This window comes from Micromys minutus (genome assembly GCF_963924665.1).
Source record: "Micromys minutus genome assembly, chromosome: 3".
NCBI lineage: Eukaryota > Metazoa > Chordata > Mammalia > Rodentia > Muridae > Micromys > Micromys minutus.
Window position 1 is genome coordinate 85105571 of NC_137972.1, and position 27140 is coordinate 85132710.

The window sequence follows — 27140 nt, forward strand, 5'->3', positions numbered from 1 at the left end:
TCACAGCCAAGGTAACTGCAGAAACTCTTCTTACAGTGCAGAGTAAGATGGAGGCAATGTGAGAATCCTTTTGGCCGTGTCTTCTTAAAGAACCTAACACTTGAAGAGAGTCTCTTTTGTTCACATTCCATATTAGTTAGCTAGGGCTCCCAGTAGAAAATGTTACAGACTGGGCGGTTTAAACGTAAAAGTATTTTTGCACAGCTCTGGATGCTGGAAATCCAAGATCAAGGTACCAGTAAGGTGGATGTCTCCTAAGGATCCCCACACAGCCTTCCCTCTCTCTCTCCCCCCCCCTCTCTTTCTCTCTGTCTCTCTGTCTCTCTCTTTCTGTCTCTGTCTCTGTCTCTCTGTCTCTGTCTCTCTCTCTCTCTCTCTGTGTGTGTGTGTGTGTGTGTGTGTGTGTGTGTGTATTCCCCCTTTGTGTCATTTCTTCTCTGCATTGGGCTGTAAGTCCTACCCAATTAGAGTTCTATCTTTGTAAACACATTCAACCTTAATTAAAACTCTTAAGCCCTCACTCCGAATAACCACCCGGACATTTAGAGGATACATCTCAGCCTTCTTTTATGTACACTTCCAGTTCTGCGTTGGAATTCTCAGCTAGGCAGCATGCTCTTTGGAGGTTTACAGAAGCATCTTTCCATCTTGGTGGCTGTTTACATCCTTGACTCGTGGATGCATCTCTCTGGTCTCTGCCTCTGTGGTCAGCTTGTCTCTTTCTCTTGTATGGGCCAACTTTCCTTTTATTTCTCTGCTATACACACCAGGATAATTCTATCTCAGGTGTTCAGTTATACCCGTTAAGTCTCTCCCTTGATTCCCCAAAAAGTCAGCCCCACGTTCCAGGAATGAGAATGTCATATTTTTAGCACTCTAATAACTACCATGGTTATATTATTCATTAGATTTTGTTTGTTTTAATAGTGGAGTCAACTACAAAGAGCTCTTGTTGGAAAGACAGATTTGCAGATGTGTGTACTACCCAGACCACATTCTTTGATCTCACTGTGGACTGTGAGAATCCTCCTGGATTTCAAGGGCAAGACTGAGCACTGGGCACTGCTGCTGAATGTCCTTTGAGAGGCAAAGTGGATGATGCTCAAGGGCAGGGAGACAGGAAACCTCCTATGTATTTCTACTTCCTGACTGGTTAGAAAGGTGGATCTTCTCCCCTTGGAAGCCATTCCACTATGGAGGCTTTGTTGACCTGTGGGTAGAAATTTCCTAGGGGTGGAGGACCCTGTGGGAAGGTCTTGCTTTCCTCAGATTTTCACCTCCAGGAGTCTTATCTGTGTTCTACTATCAAAACACTTGTTGGGGTTCCTCTCATTTATCTGAGGCAGCTGATCAGTAGCCAATGTCTTTATGGAGTCTAGAGAGCCAGCTGTATTTTTAATAACAGTAAACTCATTCTTTACTTGTTCCCTTTAAAACACAGGGGTTACTGTAGGGTGCCGCTTCACAGAACTGCTTTATTTGGTCACAGGGGCCGTGGTCAAACTGTGAGAATTTTATTGGATGCTAATCTAATATCTAACATTTCGTTCATCTGTTCTTTCTGCTAGCCATTTATGGTGAAAAAGCTGATGCCAGAGCACCGTAAATGCCGGCTTCTTGTTTCTAATCTCGCCCCAATATTATTTTCCTGCCGTGTGGGTAAAGGTGAGAAGATAATCATGGATTTCTGCTAGTTTTAATAATACCCCTACTTTCTTTAAAGACAAAAAAAAGTTCATCTGGGCATTACTGCTGTGAAAAATGCTAATATTTAACTTAATGTATAGTTTTAGGTTTTCCCAAGTTCTGTGTGTCCATGGGGTGGGCATTCCTCATGGCAAGTCTTACAGGCAAAAACAGTAAAAACCAAACCAAACCAAACCAAACCAAACCAAACCAAACCAAACCAAACCAAACCAAACCAAACCAAACCAAAAGAATCCCCTTAGTTTCTTTTGCTAAGGCAGATAGGGCAGAATTCTCTGATGGTGATTTAAAAACGTCAACATTTAGCATCAAAGACTTGATGTCTTGAAGGCTTGAGACTGTAATAGGAGAGAAATGCTAAGCTTTCATGGAGAGCTGATGCTAAGCTTCTGTAGTACCTAATTTGGTTGATTGGAAATTAGATTTAATCACGAGTTTCACGTATTTCTCCAGCACCAAGGGGGGAACCAGTCAACAATAGCTTCCATAACTTCTTTTGGTGAGAGCCACATCCAGTGACAGACAACCCTCTTACGGCTGCACTCTCGCCTTCCTATTTGGTCCCAGGCAAAATGATATAGTAGATGAACTCGTTGGTTCTCTTGCTCCTATTAGACTTGCTCCAGTCGCTAGGGACCTATGTTCCTACAGTCACCATCTAACTTGCAATTTCATATCCCATTGTAGATGACCTTCAGCTGTTATTCTTAATAATTACAGGGGACTCTGTGTTTAATGTGATGCCTCACCTAAAGGAACCCATCTGCAACAATGAAGAAGCTGTACAGTGGATGAATTATTTGGGAGTAGAACTGTCTGTCCAGAGTGACTTGGGATATACCTGTTTTGCTCATAAATAAGGCTAACCATGGGTATAAAGACCACATCCTTTGGAGTTGTAATGGACATTTTTTTTTTTTTTTTTTTGGTGATATCTGGTAAAAATGAAAATTTTACATGTTTTTTTTTTTTTTTTTTTTTTTTTTTAATTGTTGTTGTTTTGGTTTGGTTTGGGTCAAGGCCTTCAGTTCAAACTCTATAGACTGGGTATGAATCTTAAAAACCAAGATGGTGGCCAACTTTTGATACTAATTAATTCTGGGAGCCAGCTCTTTAACGAAGTTGATTCCAAGTTGTCCTCATCTTCAGGCCTCAAAGTGGGCACTTAAATCCTAGTCCTTGTACCTGGAATGTCCTGAACAGAAACCTTTCTCAGGGCAGAGCTGTATCCCTTTGTTTGCTCTTGACTTTTTTTCTTCCCCAGTCTGCCCTTCTTCCTTAAGAAAATCTTACCAGTCTCCCGAGGAACCTCTTTGGATACTTCTCTTCCATGAAGCCACTCCAGTATTTCCTTGCAGAAACCTCAAAGCTTTTTTCTACAGCAATCCTTTTGTCAACAAACTTCAATGCATGCTCTATGGCCCATCCCAATAGTGATTTATTATGGTGAGCACCATACCCTATTCATTTATTCAGCTTTGTGAGGTCTGATGAATGCTGCTACCTCACTCCATTGTGAATGTCACAAGTATTGAGTCTACACTGCAAAATGGCTTCCATTCAGGCAGATGTTTTTTGTGTGTCATCTGGTCTGTTTTTTTTTTTGTTGTTTTTTTGTTTTTTTTGTTTTGTTATGTTTTGTTTTCAGCCAACCTTCCAAGAATAAAGATGACTGGCTCTCTTCAGATGTTTCTGGAAGTGTAATCACTATCAGAATCTTAATAGTAAATATGGCAGATAACACAACAGTGGCTGTAGAACAGATTCCATTGCTACACATCATTTCATAAGAATTTCCATCCCTTCACGTGATGTTCCTTGCAGCAATTCATTACAGAATAATAACTCAACAAGTCAAGCTGGGAACATTTGGACTTCCTTGCTCAAAGAGTAGCATGACAACCATTCTCAGATGAAAGTTCTCTGGATAAAAGAGTGTGCTTTAAGAATAAAATGAGTGTCAGATCCAACAGCTGTGTTAGTATGTTTAGCAGAGACTATGTTTTCCCTTACAGAGTAAACACATTGTTTCACCAGCCCCGTGAGCTAAGGATGTGTATGGCTACTTCTCAGCATTATGGCTTTCTTGAGTCCAATACGCTGAAAGAAGTCTTCAGGTGGCTTACCATGTGGTCTGACATTGAGAATGTTCTCTTGTTGTGCTGGATCTAGCCTGAGAGTGCAGGTGAGGACACAAGACAGTTGTTTTATATTTACATCAAGAGCATAGGACTCAGTGGCCTATTTATATACCTTGGTTCTTAAGAAAGCAATTAACTGTTCATAGAAAACCAATCCTAATTCGAAGGGTTTTGTCTGGGGCTAGGTTGTCAGTATAAATCCCCACCCCCAAAAAGACTTGCTGCAGAGAGGGCAGAGCATCATGAACTGCTCTTTTGTTGATACAGCTCAAAGCAAAATGACTTAGTCTCCCCAGCTCTGCATTAACGGGAGGACTAGAAATATAATGTATGCTTTCCTTCTTTTTTTTTTAATTTTGTAAAAATTTTTGAGGTAGTTATCAAGTTAATTCATGGACTCACAGGTCTACCATTCCACAGTGTACAATATTTGCAGTTGCCTTCAGAGTACAGTGCTAGCTTGAAGCTGTGTCCTGGTATCTGGTTCTCCTTCCTATTCAACCCATTTTCTTCTATGTGCTTGTTGACAGTGGCGCTGGCCCACGGAGATTAATGGCTGCATATTAATGAGGAGCTACTAAGTACTCTGATATTTTGTAGTATAATTTTTGGCTGGAAAAAGTTTGTTCGGTGTTAGGTCTTATTCCCCATGAAAACAGACATCTACCTACAAAAAAATAAATCCTGCCTACTTTAAAAGGGTCACTACTTATGTATTTCTGGTTGTTGGGTCACATACAAGTGGCTTGTCACTCTTTTTTAGTTTACAAATAAAGTCCATTTGGGTTTTCTTGAATTTTTTAAATAGGTGAATATAAATTAGACTGTAAGTAGAATAGAGACACGGCTTGGGAACATCAAGTCAGCTCTCAGCAGGTAGGAGTCTCAAGTGTCTCTTTATAGGACAGAAAGTTAACGGCCACTTGGGCACCTGCTCAAGGACTGGACCAGGTAATTTTCTTTTAATAGGAGAGTATTTGTTACTATGTCAAGTACACCTACAAGTGCACTTGTGCGTGTGTGTTAGTTGATTTGTCTGGACAGAGTATGGATTTTTGGAGAATATAGACTTTGGTTTGGGAAACGTCAAGTGGGTAGATGTGTGAAATATGCACCGTCTCTACCACTGATGGAGATGCAGCAAAGAAGATGAAGGCACATCCCTCCTCTTCCCCTGAAATCATACAGCAGACAGAGAATACAGTAAGACCGAATATGATCAGTAATTAAGTGATGGGGAAAAGTGAGTTTGGCTGACACCAGCTACAAAAGAGTTCATGTGATTTGGCCTCACTGATTTAGAAAGTCTAAGAAGTTTCTGAACCATGAATGAGTGTGATCCCACAGAAAGTAACACTGGGAAGAAGTGAGGGACTTGGGATTGTTGAACAGACTTAAAGTTCTAGGGGAAACTGTTTACTCTGTTTGGTTAGCCACCCAAAGTGGATTTAACTTCTAACTCCAAAAGTTATCACACACACCGTATGACTGAAGTTCGAGAACTCTAAACTCCAGGCAAGAGTCCCTGCTGCTGTGGAGGTGTCTCAGGGATACATCAAGCAGAAGGAGCTGGCACTCCCTGTTGGCAACAATGCTCAAAGTCAGGAGGGGTGCCTGAAGAAAGACAGGAATCTGTGTGCAATTTTCTGTTCTGGGTTCCTTAACCAATATCCTCAGGGCATCTGGAGATCCTGGTAAAAGGGAAGGGCCCTTGACTGATCCTCTGTGGCGTCCTTAGTCATGTCTGTAGGACTTACACTTCATGGCAAGCCTTTGTCTTACAGGATAACTGAATTTGTAAGCACATGCTGTAGCCATCCTTGAAGGGAAGAGTGCACAAGGGTTTTGCTGGCCTTGTGGCAAAGGCATGTAGTCTCAGTCCTCCCCCATCTCTCTCTCCTTCCTTTCTTCTCTTTCTCCCCCTCTCCTCTTTCTTCTTTCTCCTCTCCTCTCCCCCTCCCTTCTCTTCCTATCTCTCCTCTCCTTACTCTCTCCCTCTCTCCTGTCTCTCCCCCACTCCTCCTCTCCGTCTCCCCTTCTGTCTTCCCCCTCTCTCTCCATCTTCTCCCAGCACTCAGGTTTGTACAAACCACCAGCAGCAATAACAAAAATGAATGCCTGTGTTCATTTCTCTTAAGTGTTCCTATTTCTAGAATAAATCTTTTAAAACGCCAAAACTGCAGAGTCATCTCTCGGCTTATGTTAAAGGTGTGGATAGAAGGACATTTACTAGATGGTCTTAAAATCTTTTCTGTTCTCCTTTATGACTATAAATAAGCACGTTCATTTTAGCATTTACTCTTTATTGTGTGGTATGATGTCCCAAGTAGTGTGGACATGAGCTGTCCTTAAAAACCTACCTCACATCCAGTCTCTGCAGAAGCATCAGCCTGTGCCTTTGCCCTTTACTGTGGTCCTATTGAAAGTGTGGTGGTAACACAGGAGCAAGGGAGAACATGCTGATGAGGCATCGAGTTGGGTTGTTTTTGTTCTTTTCAAATACACATACGTAGCTTTACAAGAAAGCCCCAGTGGAAACCAGACAAATAACAGTTGATGTATTATGTATAAAATGTAACTCTGCAATAAAAAGCCAAAGGCACATAAAAATATATTTCAACTTTAAAAATAACTTAGTTACAGTAACACCTTGCTTGTTTTTAACCAACATATAGCTGACGGTCAAACTTTTGCCACATGGAAATAATATACAGGGGTATAGAAGAACCACAAGGAAAAAAATCCCCAAACTCCGTGAGGTTGTTTGAATATGAAAAGAGAGTAAAATCTTGTAAAATCTTAACACTGGAGAACTCGCTATGGTGAACCCAAAAGATAAAATATACAAAAGAGTCTAGGAAAAAAAGGTGTAGGTGCTAAGTAAGGTTCGATTTCCTTCTCACAACATGCCATAAATCACCTTGGAGAGACCCATGGACCCAGCCCTCCTAGACAGCCTGGATTTGTGCACGTATACAAACAAAACTGAGCACGTCTGAGCATCAGCAGTGTCTGCTGGAATAAGTTCTGACTCATTTCCTCCTTTTCCTTTCTTTCTTTCTTTCTTTCTTTCTTTTTTTTTTTTTTTTTTTTGCCAGAACAGTTTTTTTTTTTTTTAATTTTCAAAAATTACTGTTTTCAAAATTTTTGAAAAAAGGGCACCATGGTTAAAAAAATATTTTGTAGGAACAGGAGCGTTATTTTAGAAAATGCATCACATGGCTGCAAATAAAAACACTTAGAACAGCTCTTCCAATCGGCTGCGGTTAGTTGATTCTTGTTTTCTGCTTGTTTTGGTACCTCTTACTCCAAAGAAAAAGAGCTGACTCCTGGTTACTTATTTTTATCCATGACATTCAGAACTTCATCCAAAAGTGAAGGCCCAAGATCCAACTGCAGGGAGAGCAGGGAGCCAGTCAGGTCAGAGAGGGATTCTTCTGATTTAGTCTTTGACTTCACCAGCTCGCAGGAGGCAGGATGCTCAAACATGTCATCCGCGGGCCAGTCTGAGTACTGTTCAGACAGGCTGGAGGAGTGGCTGTCCCTGCCCTGGCTGGACTGAGACGCGGAACCACTGGAGCCCCACGAGGTGTCTCCCTGGTGGACTGTCCCATTCTCTAACAGACTGCTTTTCTCCTCCACTTTCTCTTCCATGACAGGCTCACAGCTAAGCCTTGGCAACTTAGGACGCCCAAAGGACTCCTGCTTGGAATTAAATGTCACTGGTGACAGCAAAGGCAGCATGAGAGCCTGGGACCCCCCAATAGTCGGAAGGGAGATGGCATTTTTGAGCACTGGGGAGGGTGTTTCTGTGAACATTGAGTCCGAGGTGCTATTGGCCCGGAAGAAGTCGTTGTGCCCCAGGAACTGGCCGGAGTGTGCTTTCTCTTGGTTTCCAGGCAAGAGCTCATAGTTTCCTTGAAGAAAGGAAATATCTCCAAAGACGTCATGCTGGCCCTCTTTGCCAATGTGAATCGTGTGGCGAAAGTCCCCCAAGGGAGGACTGATCATGTCAGGGGACAGAATGTCCCTCAGTTTAAATTTCTTTCCCTTCTTGTTGTTAGCCGCTTTCAGGTAAATTGGGGTCTTGGCTGGCATTTTGGAATCTGAGAATGTCTATTTCACAGACCGGGGAAAGGGTGACCAAAGGGTGACTTTCTTCACGGGTATCCCACACTTCCAAAAAGTGATAAGAATTGTCACATCATTTCTTCTCCAGTTGATCTAAAATGAGACAGCGTCTGAGAGATCTTGTTCAGTGCAGGGCCACGTGGGTCTTTCTGGAGAGCCACTTACATTATCCAGTCCCTTCTACAGCAAGGGGAAACCTGGAAAATAAATCAGAGTGGTTGTGATCATCTACCCTTCAGGTGGACTCAGGCCTGCATCCCCCAGAAAAGTATTCCAGTGCCTGGAAACAACGGGAAGGCCGGCTCCCACCTAAAGCCCAACTTCCTTCCTTCTACTGACTGATAAGGCCTTTAATCTTAGCATGGGTTCACTAAGGAGTCCTTAGCTCTTAGCTCAGGGTAAACAGAAAGAGTTACTTAGCCCCTAAGCCACTTTATAATCACCGCGATGGACATGGTTTTCTGAACACGTCTGAGATTTTCACCTCCCTCTTTTCAAAGCTGATGTCAAGGGACTAGAGTCATAGCTCAGTGGTTAGAAGAATGTGCTGTTCTTATAGGGAACCTGGGTTAAGTTCCAGCACCCACATGGGGGCTTACACCTGCAACTCCAGAAAACCCTATGTGCTCTTTGGGCTTCCATGGGTAGTACGCATGTATGTGTACACATACATATGTGCAGGTACTCATGCATACACATACAATGTAAAAAACCTGCAATCACCATAGGACCAACTGGGACTGTTTAAAATTCTACTTTGCTTTGAATGCACACTAACAAGACTGACAGTGACTTACTGTTGCAATCTGCATGCAAGCGGAATTAAATGACCAGCTCTAATGAAGGAGGCTGGAAATTGTCACTTAATAAGTGATTGATACTAGTATATAAGGGCTCAAGAATACCTCAGTAGAATGCATTCCTATAGATGGGGGAATACGACTAAGGATGGGGGCAGGGGTACCAACACTTTGGTAGAACACAAAAGAGCCGCAACTGGGATCCAGTTGTGGTAGAGGAAAGTCTGAGCCATTGAGGACGCCAGCATATATTGGTATTCGGGGATGAAAGAAAAAGAATCGCTCCATTTCAAGACACACCTCGACCATATATAGTAAGTTGAGCTATTCCGGAGGATCTTTTGGAACATCATTGATGAGGTGTGTGCCCTGGCTCTGTGGGAGGCAAGGTTCTAAAGTAAGCCTTCCTGCCTCCCTGGTGCTAACCGCCTGTGCAGATCCAACTGTGACTGCAACAGTCACTCCCTGGTTAGGTTTCATCTGTGCTGAAGAGTAGGAAGAGGGAGGGGGAAGAAGGAAGGAGGGGGGAGAAGAAAGGAAGAGGGGAGAGAGTAAGACAGGGAGGAGGGATGGAGGGGGGAGAAAAGAGAGAGCAAGTGCAGAGGTGCCCACACAGGCGTCCACGCACCTGACTAAGCTTCCTTGCTGGCTTTGAAGTAGAAATCGATTAACCTCATGTAGTCTCTGATGACACACACAGTTCTGGCCCAAACCTTGGTCACATCCCAGTGAAACCCAGGCTCTAAGCCCTGGCCATAATTTAGTAAGTGGCTATCATGCAGGTACAGTGTTAAAACCAAAACACCTTCCCCATAGATAGCATTTGTTGCAGGCCTAAGTGAAGGGCTGTGAGGAAGAAGGCCCAGCAGGAGTGAGTGCCTCCCTTGCCGCTTAACCTTCTGAAAATCCCCCCTCCTCCCCACCAACCCCAAGAGCTGACACAGAGAAGCATGAGTTTTGAAATCTCTCCCCCTGCTTCCCCTCCCCCTCCCAGTCCTCTGGCACTGGGATTGACAATACTCTGAGGACTGGGAAGACAGTGGCTTGAAGACGGTCACATTTGCTTGGCAGCAGCTGGAGGCCTTCTCCATTGGTTCCATATTTCTCTCCTTTCAGCAAGAATTTTAAACTGGCTCCTAGGTGCCAAGGGCTGTGGTCCTTGTACCTCGCCCTGGCAAAGGTAGCAGCCTGCAGTGTGAAGCAATGCCGCAATCCCACTTAACCTTTGTGTGTGAGGAGGGGGCCCAGGGCAACAGGTTGGTTCCTGCCAAGAGCCAGCAAACAGGACAGGACCCCAGGTCCTGATGTTCTTAATTAGCTTTGATTTGGGTCTCATCTCAATACAAATAAATGCCCTCAAGGTCAGCACTGGAGTTGTGGAGACCAGGGCATGCTGACTTCAAGGGCACCTGGGCTAGTTCAAGGCCACTCTGAGATGCTTGAGATCCTATCTCCCAAAACAAACACTGAAGCTTTGGTAGACCTAATAAAACACCAGAGTTTCCTTGCCATATAATTACACAACTCATAGCCCCAACCTAGAACCCCAGTGGCACTTTCCTGATCCAGGAGGTGGTGGGCAATCCCTGAGAAGAACCTGTCCCTGGGGCAGATTATTAGCAGGGCCAGGATGGCAGCTGCCTTGGAAAAGATTCAAGGCTGGCGGTAGATGCCTGCAGGAGGATTGCTGGGAAAGGTTAGGGCAAAAAGTACCCAGGGCAGAGCATTCCAATACCAGGGAGTGGTTCTCTGTCTTTGGCAGGGCCACTGACAGCGGGTGTGTGAGTGAAGGAGAATGGGCATTGTAGGGATGAGGAAAGAGAAGAAATACTTGTTCCTACCTGAGGGAGAAATGTTCAAGTACCAAGGCTTCCTGGCTGGGTCTCTTAGAGCAGTCCCTGGCTGGCTACAGGATTGTAGGCTTTTAGCTGGAGGTTCCCTTGGCTTAGTAAAAGCTGGGGTTTATATTGGTGGCTCTAAGACAAACAGAGGGCAAAGATAAGAAGAAAAAAGACAATTAGGGGGCTTTGAAAAATCTACAGAAGCAGTAGGAAGTAAGATGACCTACTGACACCTTGTGCTAGGCGAACAGCTGCCAAAGACAATGGAAGGCTGGCTTGAATTTTAAGATTATTGGACCAATACATCAGCTCTCCCATTTAAAGGAGTTGGTAGCACCCAGTAATTCCGACTCAGTCCTCTCTCCTTTCCTCTCCCAGGATTTGGGAATACTCCTAGCCCTGCTTATCAGCTAGTGGGTCTATTTCCCCTTCCCAGGCTCTTGGCTCTTTGGATACTATTTCTGCTGTTGTTTATAGATAGCTAAAATCTTCCCTAGGAAGAAGTGGCAGGTCCTGGAAGCGGTGTGTGTGTCCTCAGCAGCTAGAATCTAATAAGACAGTATTTTGTGAGAGCCCCTCTGTGTCCCCATAATGCTCTTTCACTCACAAGAACCCAAGAGGCTTCTGCTAGAATGTTAAATGTTCCCATTTGCAAATAGGCAGAGGCTTCTGCTGAAGGTTAAATGTTCCCATCTGCAAATAGACTGTGCAAAAATACTGTTGCACAGACATTGAGTCAGCCTGAAAAGACCACATATTAGACCCAAGAATGATACACTCAACTAGTAGGCTCGGTTCCCTGTCTGAGGCGGTAAGCCATTTAGAGAGCACAGTCTCTGGGAACTTAGCTAGCTCCAAGTTACCAAGGGGGTACATTCCAGAGCCTTTCTTATCGACAAATGCATGCAGAGCAGAGGAAGAAGAGGCTTCTGCATACATGACAGTAGCAGTGTGAACAGCAGCTTCCACACAGGGCAGCTGGATGATCTCTTTCCTACCAGTGAATCATACGTCCTTGGACCCAGATTCTACATATAGGGGCATAGTCAACTTAAAGATATAGGAGACACTGTTTACAGGGCATCCAATCAAACATTTATAATAGCCAAGAGCTGGAAACAGCCTAGTTGTCTATCTTCAGGAAATTTGTACAGACACCCAAATTAGTAGTATTTACACCTAAGAAAGAATGAAACATTTAATACAGCCACAGGGAAAGAGCCCAGCAATGCACATGTTCAAAGGAAGAAAAGGTAAGTGCGGAAGTGAAGTGTGTAAATCTAACTGTGTTGGCTTGTATATCTGTAAAATGTATCAACACGATACATATGAAACTAACAATAGTTACTGTTGCCAGACAGCCAAAGTGAATGGGAAGGGACAAAGGTGAAAATGAGATAGCCATGTGATGTCAGCATTATGAACTACTGATCCAACTGGCTATTGAATAATACAAATGTAACAACTAAGTGTGTGTGGCTCACTATATGAGAGCCAAGTCTGCACACGGAACTTGGGTCTGGCAAAATCCATGTGTCACATGACGAGCATTTGTTTATTACTGTGCTTTAGTCAGGACTCCACCACCAGCATGGCCTCTGGGGCATCCGGGCACAGAGGGTGCTTGTCACTGACATCAGACAACCCTTCCGCAACTTAATCCATTTCCTGTGATCAAGAGCTCTCTGTTCAAGCTCCAGTGTGTCGTACTCGCTTTAGCATGTATCTGTGTATGCTTAGTATGTCCTGGATATTTTAAAGACAGAAAGGAAGGTTTCTATGCACAGACCTTTCTCATCCCTTGAATCTGAAATGGTTTTCCTTCCCATGATAGAGATGAAGAGGAAAGCTGATAACACACGTCTGGGAAGTTATCTTCCCCAGAGAGAAAACACTCAAGTTCTAGGCTCTGGGGAGGGCAGCTCTGCCAACAAAAGGGAACCAGCTCCCAGGCAACCATTAGGCATCATTTCCCAAGGAGTCAGGCTACCCAGCTCCTACTTGCAGGTACCATGAGAAACCCAAGATATCAAGACAGAGTAAGACCTTGGAGGGTGTTAAAGCCATACCTCTGATAGGGAAGGCAGATGGCTGGGTGGTCACTCCTGTATCATTCTAGGAATTCTAGTTATTGACTTGTGACTACCTTAAGCATATAAGAAGATTAAAAACAAAAACAAAAAAAAAAAAAGCCCAAAGCAATAAACAACTTATGTGGGAAACAAAGTTTCTTCACTTCTGATTTTTGGGAGGAGTAGGGATGAGAGGGCTTCTTAACTAAACCTCTGTTTTAGCTTCCTTCCTGTTGGGGTCACAGGTATATATCACTACACCCAGTTTTGTTTTTTGGAAACAGAGTCTCACTGTGTAACCTGAGCTATCCTCGAACTCACTATGTAGCCCAGGCAGGCCTCAAACTTGAGGGTATCCTCCTGCCTTAGCCTCCCAAGTGTTGAGATGGCAAGCAAGAATCACTATATCCAGCTTGCTTCCCCACTTAAGATGATGGTCTTATCGATTTCTTCTGTCATTCTTTTGGCAACCAAAATAATTCTAAGCATACTGTCATGGCTCTTCTTGGTTGTCAACCTGACTGAAAAACCAGTTCCTAAATCGCTCAGAAGTGAGTGTACTGGCAACTTACTAGGTTCTGAAAAAAAAAAGAAAGAGGTTGAAAATTTGAGGGAAAATCCAGTTATTTTAAGAAAGGAATGCTTGGTTTGTCTACTAATTATTTTTAGATTAATTCTTGGTTGGAAGAAAAAGAAAATGTCCTGCATCCTGCATAACAGGTTGCAATGTTAATTTAAAACACACATGAGAAAACAAGGCAGGCTGTGTGGGGGAGGGTGATGCCTTCCTGAGGGCCCATAGTTCTTTTCCTCTCCTCTACTTTGTAGGAAGTGAGCTGGAATTTAACTTCCCCCGTCTGGCTTAGAAGTCAGAAAGAGCCATGCTCATATCATTCAAAGGCGTCCCAACTCAACCTTCTCTCCCCTCCCCCAAGTATGTACTGGGGATGGGACCCAGAGCCTAGGCAAATGTCCAGATACTGAATCACCGAGCTACCTCCCCAGCTCCAAATTCCATCCTATCTCCCTTTTGCCCTAGCACAGTAACCAGGAAGCCCCTTAGCACCCAGCCACAGCACCACCATTTGCACATTAACAGCAAAACAATGTGTTATTCTTTCCTGTGTAAACCAACAGTCTTAAGGAAGCATCCTCCACCTAGCTCCTAGCCCAGAGCATCTTCTGCTCTGTGTTTCTCTGTGACCAACCAGGAGGAGAAAGCAGTAACTTCTTGGTCCCTCCACTGCATTCAGACTCCGAAACTGTACTAGCCCCTGGGCTCTACTTTTTGGAAGGGATAAAGGTTACCTGGAACGTGTTTTTATGTGTTCAGAGGAGGGCAACTGGAGGGCAGTAAAATAAGGTGAAAGAGCACTCTAAAAGAAAACTAATGGGATACTAATCTTCAGAGGTCAGAAGGATTCATGTCATTGAAATGAAAAAGAGATTAAGTGGTAGAAAGGTGATAGGACCACTAAGTAGGAAAATACAAGGACACAGAGCTTGACTTCCCTCTTGGGAGGAACTAGAGAACCAGATCTCTTGAAAGATGGAATAAGGAGCCAAGGGATCTAGAAAGTAGACAATGTATACACCAAACAACAAGGGCCTCACAGTGGGAGGAGCTGGAATCCAGAACCTTCCCCCAAGGTGCCTGGAAGCCTTCTACTGGGGACACAGCCATTAACAGTTTCATTTCCCACTCCCCTATAAACAAGTCCACAGACTAGTCCCTGAAAAGGCTTTCTGTTCAAACACCGCCATGCTTTCACTTTTTAATGACTAGTCAGCCTTAGCTATCAGGAAACTTAAGCATCATTGCAAAGCACCTCCACCTGCAGTCCTTCTGCAACTCTGGCAAAATGGGGAGACGGGATGGGGGGGTGAGATGCTTCTCTAAGGAAAAAAGTTTAATTCACAGAGAGAATTTTGGTATTAAACATTTAACACTGAACTTCAAGGGGTGGGGGTTGGGGGAAAAAGACCATCGAACTACCCTGCAACAGCATCCTGACAGGCATGCTTTTCATATTTCTAGCCTGTTCTACTCCACCCACCGGAAGATAAGATGCCTTTTCTATCTTTAGAGCCTTATCTTATGCCCATGGTTCTTAAACTGAGGGCAGTTTTTGCCTCTTGCAAAACTATGAGCTTCTATGAGCCCGAAGCTCCTAGGGACAGAGCTCTGCCCCGCAAACCCTTGCCAGGCTGAGCAGACCATTTTATGGACCTACTCAGAAAGTCTGATACACCCACCTTCAATTACTTCTAAGTGGACTTCTCACTTATGATTAAACAACAGCTTGTATTTACTTTCCTTTTACAACCCCAATTATATAGGGAGCCGCAAATGGCATCTGGGAGACTCACTACTAATTTATGTGCACTCCTTACATTTACAGGACTTAATTGCACTATGTAAAAAGATTTTTTTAAAAGCAAAACTAAATGATAGGATGCCCACCTTCCAAGGTCCCAACACTTATGAAGAAAAAGCCCATTAGGGCGTTTTTTATTTCTTATAAAAGTGAGTTACAAGGGCAGACTATATGGACATTGATTCTTAACAGGTATAACAAGGTAGGCCGAGGGCAAGTTCTCTCATGCCTGGTTCACTTTGTATGGTTGGTTTAACAGAGACTCAGCCTCAGCTGGCCGGGAGAACCCAGTGGGCACTGGAGGACCGACATAGGAGTCCAACCAGGGTATTACTGTGGACTGCTCACCTGCTCCATAACTAATGGACCCAACCAGGTCAGACCATACAAAGACAGTATCAAAAGAATTCTGACCCTCTTGTTTACAGCACTGATCAGTCATTCCAATTTTTGCCAAAAGCCAGGATCTCCCAAGACTGCTTTGTTGCTCAAATAGGAAAGCTAAACAAAGCCTGCTAACATTTCCATCAGCAGTTGCTTCTGCAGAAGTCCAGCTCTGACAGTAGGAACGTAGAAATCCAGACTGTGGACTCCAGAGGGATGACAAGAGGGTATCTCTACTCCTTCGCTGTTATGATACATTCTCAAACTGGGCACTCTGAATACTGTTTCTCCTCTGTGGTGACAAAAGGAACAGATTGGGACTTCTGAGTTATCCTTGTATCATATTAGGGCTGACTATCATCACCCAGCTCCCTGAGTGGGTTAAAAAACAGGTTTCTCTGCAATGGATATATGTGGCCATTTCACTGACAGCCATTTCTACAGGAGACTCCCCTATGTTAGTTACACACTTGTCTATATCATACACACATATCTGAGTGAATGAACGAATAAATGAATGAATGAATGAATGAATGCGGTCTCTAACCAGGCTGGAATTCTTCTAAAGTGGGCCTGCCTCCTACATCAATCACAAAGCACACAGTGAACTTTACATTTTTGAAATATCCAATCCATAGCCAATTTGATTTTTCTGTCACAGGAGACAGGTTGATTGGCTCCAAGAAAGCAAGTCACAGTGTAAATTTACCCTATATTTTTACCCTGTAACTTTTTTTCCTCTTACAACTTTATTTTAAAAAAGAGGAATACATATACAGATTTTTAAAGGCATTTTGACATAACACTATATGAATATTTTTGTCAGTACTTAATTCTTTTAGAGGTTTGATAGCATGCATTGAAATCCCACTGACTTTAAAAGATTAAAAATTTAAAGCAACAAGAAAACCTCTGAGCCTCAAGGAAAAACAAACGAACATCCTGTTCCTAGAAAATATCCTGTTAGTTCTCTTCCCAGAGGAAGCACATGCATGTGATTGTGCACAATCTCTACTGCCCTGGGGACAATGGCAGTCCATGGCTATTCACACTTTACTCCCCTCCTAACTTTCTCAAACCAAGAACTCTGTGTCCCAAGGTGCAATGCCTTTCTTACCTTCTTACCATCAAACACAATTCATAACATCCTCTGAGACCTGCTTCAGAACCATTTCCTTCCGGGAGGAAGTTTTCTGACTCACCGCACGTAATCCTGCCTCGATGCTGCTTGGTTCCTGGGCTTTCTTAGGTCCTGGGCAGAACTTATGTCGTTTGTTATTTTCCTGTTTTCTGCCTTTGTGATTTTTACGACCATCTCAAAGAGAGTAAGGTATGCCATAAATAAGTGCTATAAACAAGAGCTACTGTTGGGTCTTTTTACACACTAGCCACCAACACAAGCTGCTCAGATTTCACTACATAAGCTCTTGTCTTCTTTCTGCGCATCTCTTACATCGAAGGCCTCCAGTAGGTGAGAAGATCTAGCCCCTTACCTGTCTGGGTAAATCAAGTGTAATTGGAACACACAGTGACTGGGGCCTTGTTTCTGACCTCTCCACAGCACAGCAATTCTCCTCCGAGGGTAGCTTCATACCCTCAGCAAGTAACAAAACCAAAGTCTACAGATGTTTTTGATCCTGTGACCTTAGGTGGAAAGGACTGGCTAGTGGCACCTCATGGACACAAAGCAAACATGCTGTTGAACAGCCTCCAATTCCTAGAACAGTCCTTCAAAGAAAAATGTCAGGCCTCGAGCCTCGGTGGACTGAAGTTGAGAGACCACATCAGAATCACCACCACCAGAACTGATACCCGGGCAGAGGCTGCATATGACCCTCAAAGCATCAAACCCTTTACTGAAAAGGTTTGAGCCCATGCTTTAGATGTTTGCATCTCTACAAAGCTCTGTTGCCCACCCCCATCCTTCGGGCACACCCTGCACATGGCTTCAGCTACCACTTCTAATGGAAACTTCCGAAGTAGAACTTCAGCTCACACATACCTACTTAAGTCTAGACTCGAATCACTCAAAGTAGTCCATGGACCAGTCTAGTTCATAGGTAAAGAGATCGAAAGTAAGCTCTTAGAAATGTTTTGATGTTGCCATAGCGACCAAGCATGTGTGGTCAGTGTTTTCTTTTCTCACTGAAGTGGTTAATGATAAGTCTTTGCTGTGTAGGGTTTGAGCTATACATTTCACTGTGCACAGGGAGTAGCATCCTTCTGCTACAGATTGGAAATTGAAATCACCAGGTAAAATAGTGCTCTTCTCAGAGAGTTTGAAGTACTGCATTCTGGGGTTGGCCACATTGCTTCCCTCTGTCTTTCCTCTCTCTGACTAGCCATAGTGAAGGCCTTCTGGGCTTTTTTTCTCATTCTTTGTAAATGGCAAAACCAACTGTCATCTCCACCTCTCCCTAGCTTCATTCTCCCGTCAAGTCCAAAGCCCTATCACCAAATCTCTCCTCATTCGCCCCCACAATCACCCTATTGTACAACATTTGCCTCTCTTCCTCTTTATCTTCTTAACTAGGACTCCACCCATAAACTCAAAACCCTTTAGAGCCAGGCTCACCCTTTCAGCCTGCAGACAGGACAGCACATGAGCACACAGGCAAACTGAGGAGATGCCTAGCCCTACAGACTTAGCTCTTCCCTGTTGCCAAAGCCTCTGGAGCTTCTTAGCATCATGTGTACATCTGACATCTACCAACCATCACACTGTATTGTAGTTACTGCTTCCTAACGTATCACCCCTGCCCCAAGTATGCTGCCCTATGAGAATGAGTGCCCATTTTACTCATAGCAGGAACTAAAGAAAGCATATATTTGTGAATGTTATTTAAAGGGGTATTATTAAACGGCTTCTACCCATGCCTACAAAGTACAACAAAAAAAGTGTCTTATTAGAGAGTTAAGACTACCTTGGGTCATTCAACTCTTCTAATTACATTCAAGTCTATCTTAAAGAGTAAGATTCTGGAGAAGCAATGAGCCCACTCTGTTTAAGCCTCTCCTCTTAAGCGGAAGTGAATTCGGGAGAACTTGGCTCATGTGACCTAAAAAGCATATGAGGAAATTTCAGGAAACCACAATGGGCATCCTATAACAAAAGGAAGCCCGGGGTGGGAGCCTATAACAGCCACAAGAGAGGACTCCCCTTCATTTGAGAACAGCCTCCTCAAGACTTACAGAGAAGAAATGTCCTAAGGCCCAGCAAATACCTGTCTCCATCTGCTCACTGTGCAGAGCCTTTGAAAAACTATGGAATCATTTAAAGACACACACACACACACACACACACACACACACACACAGTCAAATTATTTCCAAAAAGAGGATAAGATTCCTTGTTGATTGCTGCATCTATTTTTAGTGAAATTGAGATCTTTACATTGAAGAAATATGGCCAAGCAGGCCCTAGTTGGTCTACTCAGCACCTTGCTTAGTTGGGGAGATTAGGTGTGACACTGATGATAGGACAATGACTTGAAGAACATGGCAGCTGTACTTCTCTCTAGACAGCAGGGGACCCACAGGGACTCCTCCATGTGCCAGCGACAGAGCAGGGTATAAAATTACTTTGAAGGACTTAAGTAGGGGCAGGAGGAAGTCAACCGGAATCAAATGAATAAATAGGAAGTCCTCCTGCATTTGGGCTAAAGCTCATTATATAATCACATAAGTGCAGAAGGAGGCAGGATGTGGCTGGCAGCTCTTTTTTTTATAAAAAACAGACCTGGGCATCTTAGCTTACCACAAACTTACTTGTGAACTGAAGTGGTGCCTGAGAAAGCTAAAGCCCCTGGAGGCTCCCTGCATAGACCCCCAAACAGACCCCTTTCCATACCCTGCTGTGTTGGGATCTTATCTGGAGACCCCATGCTATAAGGTGTTCTGGAAGCTGCTGCTCATGTCAGTACTTTCTAGCAGCTTATAGCATTTCTGTCCCCCTTCCTGGTGTAGCAGTGCTAATCGGGGCCAGTGACTTCCTCTTGAGACTTGAGTTTCCTCCTCTGCAAACTCTAAATAGAATCGTGGGCATCTTCTTGGGGCATGAAGTGCCTGGCAAATGGTTGGTAGGCAATGAGGCCCAACCCAAGAGAAAGGCAGATGTTAATGACTCTGGTAGGGCAGAGCTGCACAAGGTAGGCTTTGCAAGCTCACCACAGAAAGTTGCATTAGTCTGGTTCTAGAGGAACAGAACATAAAGAAAGGCGGTATAGGGATTTATAGGAATGGTTTACATGCTGTGATCTAGCCAGCCCAACAATGGCTGTCTACCAACGGAAGGTCTAAGAATCAATCCAGTTGTAGCTATGCAGTGCTCAGGGCTGAATGTCTCAGCTGGTTTTCAGTATAAGCCAGACTCCCGAAGAAGTAGGCTCCCATGCCAGTGATGGCAAGAGGGCAGAGAGCAAGCTTCCTCCTTCCAAGTCCTTTGTACATACTGCCACAGAAGAGGAGCCCCAGATTAAAGGTGTATCTTCTCACCTCACAAGATCCGAATTCAAAATGGGTCTTTCCATTTCAAATGACTCAATAACATAAATTCATTACGGGTGTGTCCAGCTGCTGGAGTTCTAGCTAATTCCAGATATAGTCAGGGTGACCACAAAATATAGACATCATAGAAGTTTCTTCCAACTTTATTTCTTTAGACTTAGAATATGGACACCTAGTTGACTTTTAACTAAAGGGTAAAGTCTTCTAAACAACGTGGCTCCAAAAGTCAAACTCCCTGACCAAGACAAAGCTAAGCAGGAGGCTCAGTGCTCCCCACCTGGCTAGTGGCAACAATCACATCTCCCCAGGTGAGCCTCTGGATTAAGGAGTCCTTTATGAAGGATCCAGGATAAACGCCTCCAGCTTGAGCATGAACTAATGTTAACACTACACCCCAGCTCAGCATGACTAGAAGACCTTTCATTCTGAAGGCATCTAAAAGTAAGAACACCACATGCAATTCAGTGCTAGGACCTACCCAAAGGAAACCATGTGTCTAGAAATATGACCTTTAGGATGTCACCAGAACAAGACAGATTCCCAAATGTGTAAGCTGTCCAAACAGAAGCCTGTCTTTGAAGTCCCTGCCTTCCAGCCTGCTCTGGCTCCTTAGAGAACTATGTGGCCATTTTCCAAGGCCACTCTTTATTATTAGTAGGATAGGCTAATGCTGATAGGTCGCCAGACACTGGCTTATTGAAATCTAGAGCGAGGGATGATCTGAGCTCATCAAACACCAAATCCTGTTAGAGATGAGAAACAAGCTTCCAAAGGCCTGAATCATACCATACAAATCCACATCAAGCTGCCAACCTGTGTTTTCAGATGCAGCCTTTGCCTGTTCCCAAGCAGAACCAGCACTGATTCCCAGCGTCTTCCTGGCACGCCTTTACAGCTCTGTTGCTATAAGGCCTATAGCTCAGCAGGCTGTAAGGCACACAACCCACAAATCCTCTGTGCAGCTATGGCTTGGTGCTCCCCAGAGTGAGTTTTCTACTGGAGTAGTCCTGCAGCCACTGTGAAGGCAAAACAATCTGAGACACAGTAGGAGCTCTTTCCACAGGGAGTAATGGGTGGTGCCCACTGGGGTAGTGGGTTTTCTGCAAAGTTGTGCAGGAAGGGGATGGGATGTAATCAAACTGGCTTCCTACAGTTCCCTTTTCTGGTCTTTCTCAGTCTTCCGGAATGCTTTAGGTGTCCACTCCATTGGATCACTACAGGATGTGACCACTTAATACCGCTTAAGAACCAAAGGCTAGAAGGCCAATCCCAACTTTCTCAACCAAACAGCTTCCAAACCTCTAAAAATGTCCTACTCTTGAGGTCCGTTGTGAAGGAATCGCTTAGGCAGGCACTAATGACCAAGTAGACACTATTAAGACTCATCAGCTTCCTCAGACAGTCTGGCTACTTAGAGGCGTGATAGTGGAGGTGACACTGCTGGGCATGGTGGCACTTGTGTATAATGCCATCACTCAGGATGCTGAGACAGGAGCATGGGGAGTTCAAGGTCAGAAACACAACAGCCGTTTTAATGTCTGCTTCACACTATAAAGCTATGCGATTAGACTTAAAAGCTGCTTTTCTACCTGGAACACTCCGTCTGGCACCCCACTCTGTAAAAGTTGCCATTGAAGTGTATCAAGGCCAAAGGAAAGCTTTATTTTTTTTAAAAGGGAAACCAAATTCCCTGACTGACTGCTAATTGCTGTACATGTGGCTGGTTACTTGACATCGTTTGTAGGATGTTGTTTTGTTTTGTCTTTGAAGGAAGTGGGCAGGAAAAGAGAAAATTCCAGATCAGATTGGACAGCCCTAACTCCAACAGCTGTCTCCTTAGTTCTGAAGCAAACCTGAGTCATTTCCAGAGCCTGACCTGGGGTGAAGTTGGGACTTCACAGCTGATGAAGCAGAGGTCAGGCAGATCATCCTGGGGCAGTGTGCTCCAGCACGTAAGGCTTCTTCATGCTATCTTTCCCACCAGACATTTATCTACTTCTACCCAGGGCATGTGCACCACTGTTGCAGGCCCCCTTCTGTCAAGGAAAGTTCAGGGCCTTTTTGCCAACCTCCTGTAGTTCCTAACTTCCCTGGAATTATCAGGGCAGTATCACTACCTAACAGGCACTGAGTACTCACTGGTGCCAGGGGCTGCAAGGCAGGCCCCATGGATGTAAAGACATACCAAACATGGTTATTCAGCCCTATTACCTCAGACTGATCCAAGGACACGCCTACACAGGGGCTGTGCTCATTCCTGGATACCTGAGTGCCTTGTCCCCAGCTGGGGCAAGGCTTTCTCTTTGCAGAGCTGCACATTTGCACCCAGTGAATCTCTGCTTCTGCTACAATGCTCAGACCAACTCGAGCAGTTTCACACTAGCTCTGCTATGGAAGAACACGGTCACTGTACACAAGACTGAACCAAGCACCCTTAATAATTAAGTAATTCAAGCTGTCTTCCCTAAGGCTGACAATTGCTGTCACCTTCCTTTTGGGTGGTGATTACAGAGATAGAGTAAGACAAGACGAGTTCCTGTCCAGAGGCCAAAATCCATAACAGTAATCATATCTAATAGCTCCCCTAACACTCCACCCAAACAATGGCGGTGTGGTATGCAGAACTAGGTCAAACACACCAGAGTTCAAACTGTGCCCTGCCACTTACTGAGCTGTGTAACCTTGACTGCATTACAGAACTCTTGAGAATCTAAGTCCTCATCTAGAAAAGCGCCACACCACCTCTCTAAAAGACTAGCTGTGGATATTAAATGAGACAATCACACAAGCCAAATCACTTGTCCAATATTACACAAGTCCTACATGCCAGAGCCAGGCAATATGCCTAGGCGGTCTTACCCCAAAGTAAGAATGTCAGGCTTTCCCAATCCTTTAACCCAAAAAGGCACAGAGTTCCATGTAGAAGTGGGCATTCAGGCACACCCACATTCAGTTCTTCATTGTCTAACTCTGAGCAAACAACATCACTGGCCTGCCTTCAGTTATTACACCTGTAAAATATAGGCACTGACACACCTTCTTCCATAGAATGATTGTTCAGCAATGAAAGGGTTAACGCAGGCACTGAGAAGAGTACTTAGCTTAGTACTGAGGACAGACTGTGTGTTAAAACTACCTTTGATGTCCTAACAATGTGGTCCATTAGAATTCTCTAATGAACCTGCTAATCTCAAGTGGCTTAACTTGTTCTCTGAGAAACATAGTGTATTTATAAATACAATTTTTAGGTTCTTACTCAATGAAAAAAAATAGGTCAGTGGGATTCTAGCTAGAAAGAAACTAAGCTAAGCCTCTATGAAATCAGACTGAAACAAGGGTAATAATAATGATAATAATAATAATAATTATAATAATAATAATAATAATGAAATTGGCATCGTTTTTCTAGGGGCTTTTAGGTCGGGAATTGTATTGCCACCAGTGGATAAATGGGCAATGGTCTAATGGGCAAAAGACTTGTGAAAATTTTATGGCTTGGTTAAAAACCTTAGGGTGATATAGGTTAAAGAGATTTTATCCCCAATGCTGTTGAATAGCAGGGAATTTATAAGTGGAAAAGGGCAGCTTTTGTGAACATGTTAGACATAAAACAAAACACCACATTAAAGGGGAAACTGGAGAGCAGACAGGGCCGACCGGCTCCAGGGAGCCATTCTGCAATCATAGTTACAGCTCTCTGTGCATCTTGGACCACGTTTAAATTCACAATAAAAAAGAAAAGAGAAAATGGACAGGAAGTACTTTACTCTAGCTGCCTCTCTAGGTCCCCTTAAGATATGAGGCAGAATTTCGGAGCTCAGATTAGTGGTGGTGGGAGCTCATCTTATTTCATGTCTTCAGGGGCTGCTGCAGCCTCAGCACCATGTTCCAATCATAGAATTCAGAATGCAAATCTCTAGCAGATGAGACGGCTGGAAAACAGAGACTGCCTTGGACCCAGAAGGTTTCCAAAGTTCTCTAAACATCATCTGTGATCCCAGGGGCTGTTAGCCCAGGGGCTGATATCCCAGTCTTACACCATGGATGAGGCCTACTGGAAAACCTAGGCACTTCCAGATGGACTGTCAACCATTCCTTGAATATAAATTTTATCCTTTATCTCACACTTATATTGCTAGACATTTCACACCCCCCTTATGTCTGCGTCCTTCGTTCTGAAAAAGGTGTTTATGTATGCTTACATCTAAAGTGTCCATCAAATCACAATGGTGGAAATGTCTAGAACTGTCCAGAAGTCGTCTTCCTAGCTCAGTTGAAAGATCTTTTATAAATCAGAACATTACAGGAGTCTTTTAATGGACTTAGGGATACCCCTGGGGCATCCTGGCTGCTTCCTGGGGAGGCTTATTTCTCCCTAGGATGTTAAGGGGAAGTTCCCAAGTCTGGGTCTGCTATAAAAGCAGGGACATCTGCTACCCTCCTAATATTTTCAAGGCGGCACCCCTCCTCCACCCCTCCTAGAACTTGAGGACATTGTTAGGGCTACAAGCTGCCAGGGTGGGTAAGGAGCAGAAGGAATCTTTGTCTCCCTAACACATCCATCAGTTCCCTCCCCAAATCCCCCCACCACACATCAGCAAGCCCTCTTCCTGCAAATGCACCAAGACTGCAAAGATTCATGTTCCAGTCCCGGCCTGACATTCCTCTTCCCACCCTCGTTTTAATTCACTCACTTTTTTTTTTTTTTTTAAACAAAATGTAATTACTTGACTGTCAGCTGGGGCTGCACTCTGGGGCTTTTACTCCTTTCAACACAGATGTGCGCCCAGCTTTGATGCTGCTGTCCTCGAAGCTTGTCCCAGCCGCAGCCGGCTCGGTCATGTAACATTCAAGTGCGTATTTATTTTTAAACTGACCTCTCCTAGACGGTGCAGTATAAAGCAGGTCCTGCCAAAAAAATATGCTACTTTCTATTTATAAGATGAAACACATGCCTTCCCTCCCAAAGTCGAGAGGGGGTGGAGTATAATAATTCATAAAGAGAAAAAAAAAGACTGGCCAGATCCATTCGTTCTCGCATGGCTGTGTCAAGATACTTAGTGAAGAGGAAGGGAAAAGAAGAGGAAGAAGAGCAGTAGCAGGAGGAGGAGGAGAAGGAGGAAGAGGAGGAGAAGGGAATAAAGATCCTGTAAAGCTTCAGCTGTTCAGAAACCGCAGTCAAGAAAGAAGAAAAAAAAAATTTCTAACAGCCAGATCTGCAGGTTGGAGCCTCAGCTACAATGCACTGCCTCTGTCATTTTGGAAACTGCCAAGCTGCGCGGTGCACTCACACGCGCCGCGCTGAAGCAAACCCTCTACTAGAGGGGCGCGGTAGCCAAGCGCCGGTTTCTGATGGAAAAACGCAACACGCGCCCAGAATGGCTGTCAATGGCCCAGAGGGGGCCGTGCTGCCTGCAACCCCACCCTAAAGAGTAGGCGCGGATGGCAGAGTTCCGCGTCCTGATCCCCCTCCCGGACATCAAGCATGATGTCCCCTTTGATCCTCTGGACATCAGCTCAAGAAGGCGGTGCTCTAGATTATCCTGGCACCCTCTAAGTCTTCCAAGGCCACCATCTGCACTAGCTGGAAGGGGCTTTGGTTGAGGGTCGGACAGACTTACAGGTGGAGAGGCAGCCTGGGTTACTTACTCACCAGCAGTCTGCAAGGCTCCTTGCTTCTGCCCGGGGGGCCGGGCGTCGGCCGGGGTCGCTACCCGAGGGCGCGCACACAATCCTCGCCGGTGCTCGCAGAATCGGAGGGGCGGTGACAGTTCACCGCAGAATCTGCTCCGGGACTGTGAGCGGCGTCTCCCCGGAGGCAGCGGCTCCGGAACTGGGTTGCCAGCGAGCGTCCCGCTGCTGTGCTCCCAGCGTCAGTTGGAAGCGCCCGCGACACTGCGCGCGCGGCTGCCGGACGCGCGGCCTCAACCTGCCGAGGGCGGGGCGCGGGGCGCGGGGCGGGGCCCGGGGCGGGGCGGGGCTGGGAGGCCAGGGCAGGGCGGGGAGAAGGGTGCAGGCGGACTCAGACCTTCTCTCGGCGGTACCTGTCCCCCACCTCCCCACCACCCTCAGACCGGCAGGACTAGCTGGGAGGCTGCGGGCTCTGGGAGGACAAAGGGCGTCCACTATCACCTCCCAGTTCCACCTTTCCGCGACTGTGGCTTCTCTCAGAGGCAAAGCCGGCTTGGGCTCCCCCAGGCACAAAGAAAAGTGGTGGGGTGCTCTCTTTAAAGAGGGGATCCCGGAGCTTTGTTGTCCGTACGGTGCGGGAGAACAATGGGACTCCGCCCGCACCAGGGACCCTCGTGCTCACCCTCGTGTCCCCGCCTCTCCCAGTCCTACCTAGCCCACCTAGCTGTGCGGGGCTTCGCAGCGATGGAAGGGGACTTGGAGGGCGGGGGGGAAGAAGAGCTACAGGATCTGGTCGCCACAGCGCGGCCGCAGCTCCCTGGGGACCCTCTGGCAGCTGTAGCTCTCGGGAGGGAAGAGGAGGGTCGCGTGCTGTCAACGTGCAGCCCGCTCCCCTTGCAAGCTGTCGCCAAAACCCGGAACGCGGATCTGGGGCGCTGGAGACGCGTGGCTGGAGGCTGAGAGCCTGCGGGACGCAGGGAAACGCAGACGCAGCAGGTTTTTCCTGTCGGGAGGGAGGTGTCTCCTCCCCCTCCAGGTCTGTCAGAGATTGACCTAAAGCTGCGGAAGCCGGTGGCGGCTCTCCCGGACGCTCTGCGAGGCGGCGCAAGTGGCGCAGCTGCTGCTACTCCGGACCGTAAAATTCCGCCGGTGGCGACACCTGCGCCTGTCGGTCACACTGCCAGGGCCTCAGGACGAGCCCCCCCCCCCTCTGTCCCTGGACCTCTGTAGGAACCCAGTGAATTAATGTTAATTGTCTTAATCGGTCGCCCTCTCTCCCTTCTCCCTTAGTCTGCCTGGTTGGAGACAGGAAAAGGTGGCGTTTTCCGGCGTTGAGGTCCCCGCCGGCTTGGTTGACCTGGAAAGGAGCTGCAACCCTGAGGAGTCGCATGCTCAGGGCCTGGCCCCAACCCTGGGACTTTCAGGTTGCCTGGAAATCATGGCACAAAGCTGAGCCCCTCCTGGAGACCTTGGCTTCCCAGAGCGCTATGGGCTTCAGGTTATCACCAGGGTGCCCCCGAATCCGACTCGCTCTGAAACCTTAGAACGG

At 45.5% G+C, this 27140-nt stretch overlaps 1 protein-coding gene across 2 annotated transcripts; it reads right to left on the minus strand.

Moving 5' to 3' along the window:
• Positions 1-6452: 6452 nt before the first annotated feature.
• Positions 6453-26165, minus strand: CDC42EP3 (CDC42 effector protein 3). Of its 2 annotated transcripts, XM_080914964.1 has the most exons (3): positions 25614-26165; positions 10621-10755; positions 6453-8176 (listed from the first exon to the last, which is right to left on the minus strand). In XM_080914964.1, the coding sequence occupies exon 3, from the start codon at positions 7944-7946 to the stop codon at positions 7182-7184; it is 765 nt and encodes a 254-aa protein (XP_080771090.1). In that variant the 5' UTR covers positions 7947-8176; positions 10621-10755; positions 25614-26165; the 3' UTR covers positions 6453-7181. The 2 variants fall into 2 exon arrangements, with proteins under 2 accessions (XP_080771090.1, XP_080771089.1); XM_080914963.1 differs by lacking the exon at positions 10621-10755.
• Between the last annotated feature and the right edge of the window lie 975 nt (positions 26166-27140).

Bases quoted from the DNA above. Each gene is read 5' to 3' on its own strand.
- CDC42EP3 (XM_080914963.1), bottom strand. From the start codon at position 7,946: ATGCCAGCCAAGACCCCAATTTACCTGAAAGCGGCTAACAACAAGAAG.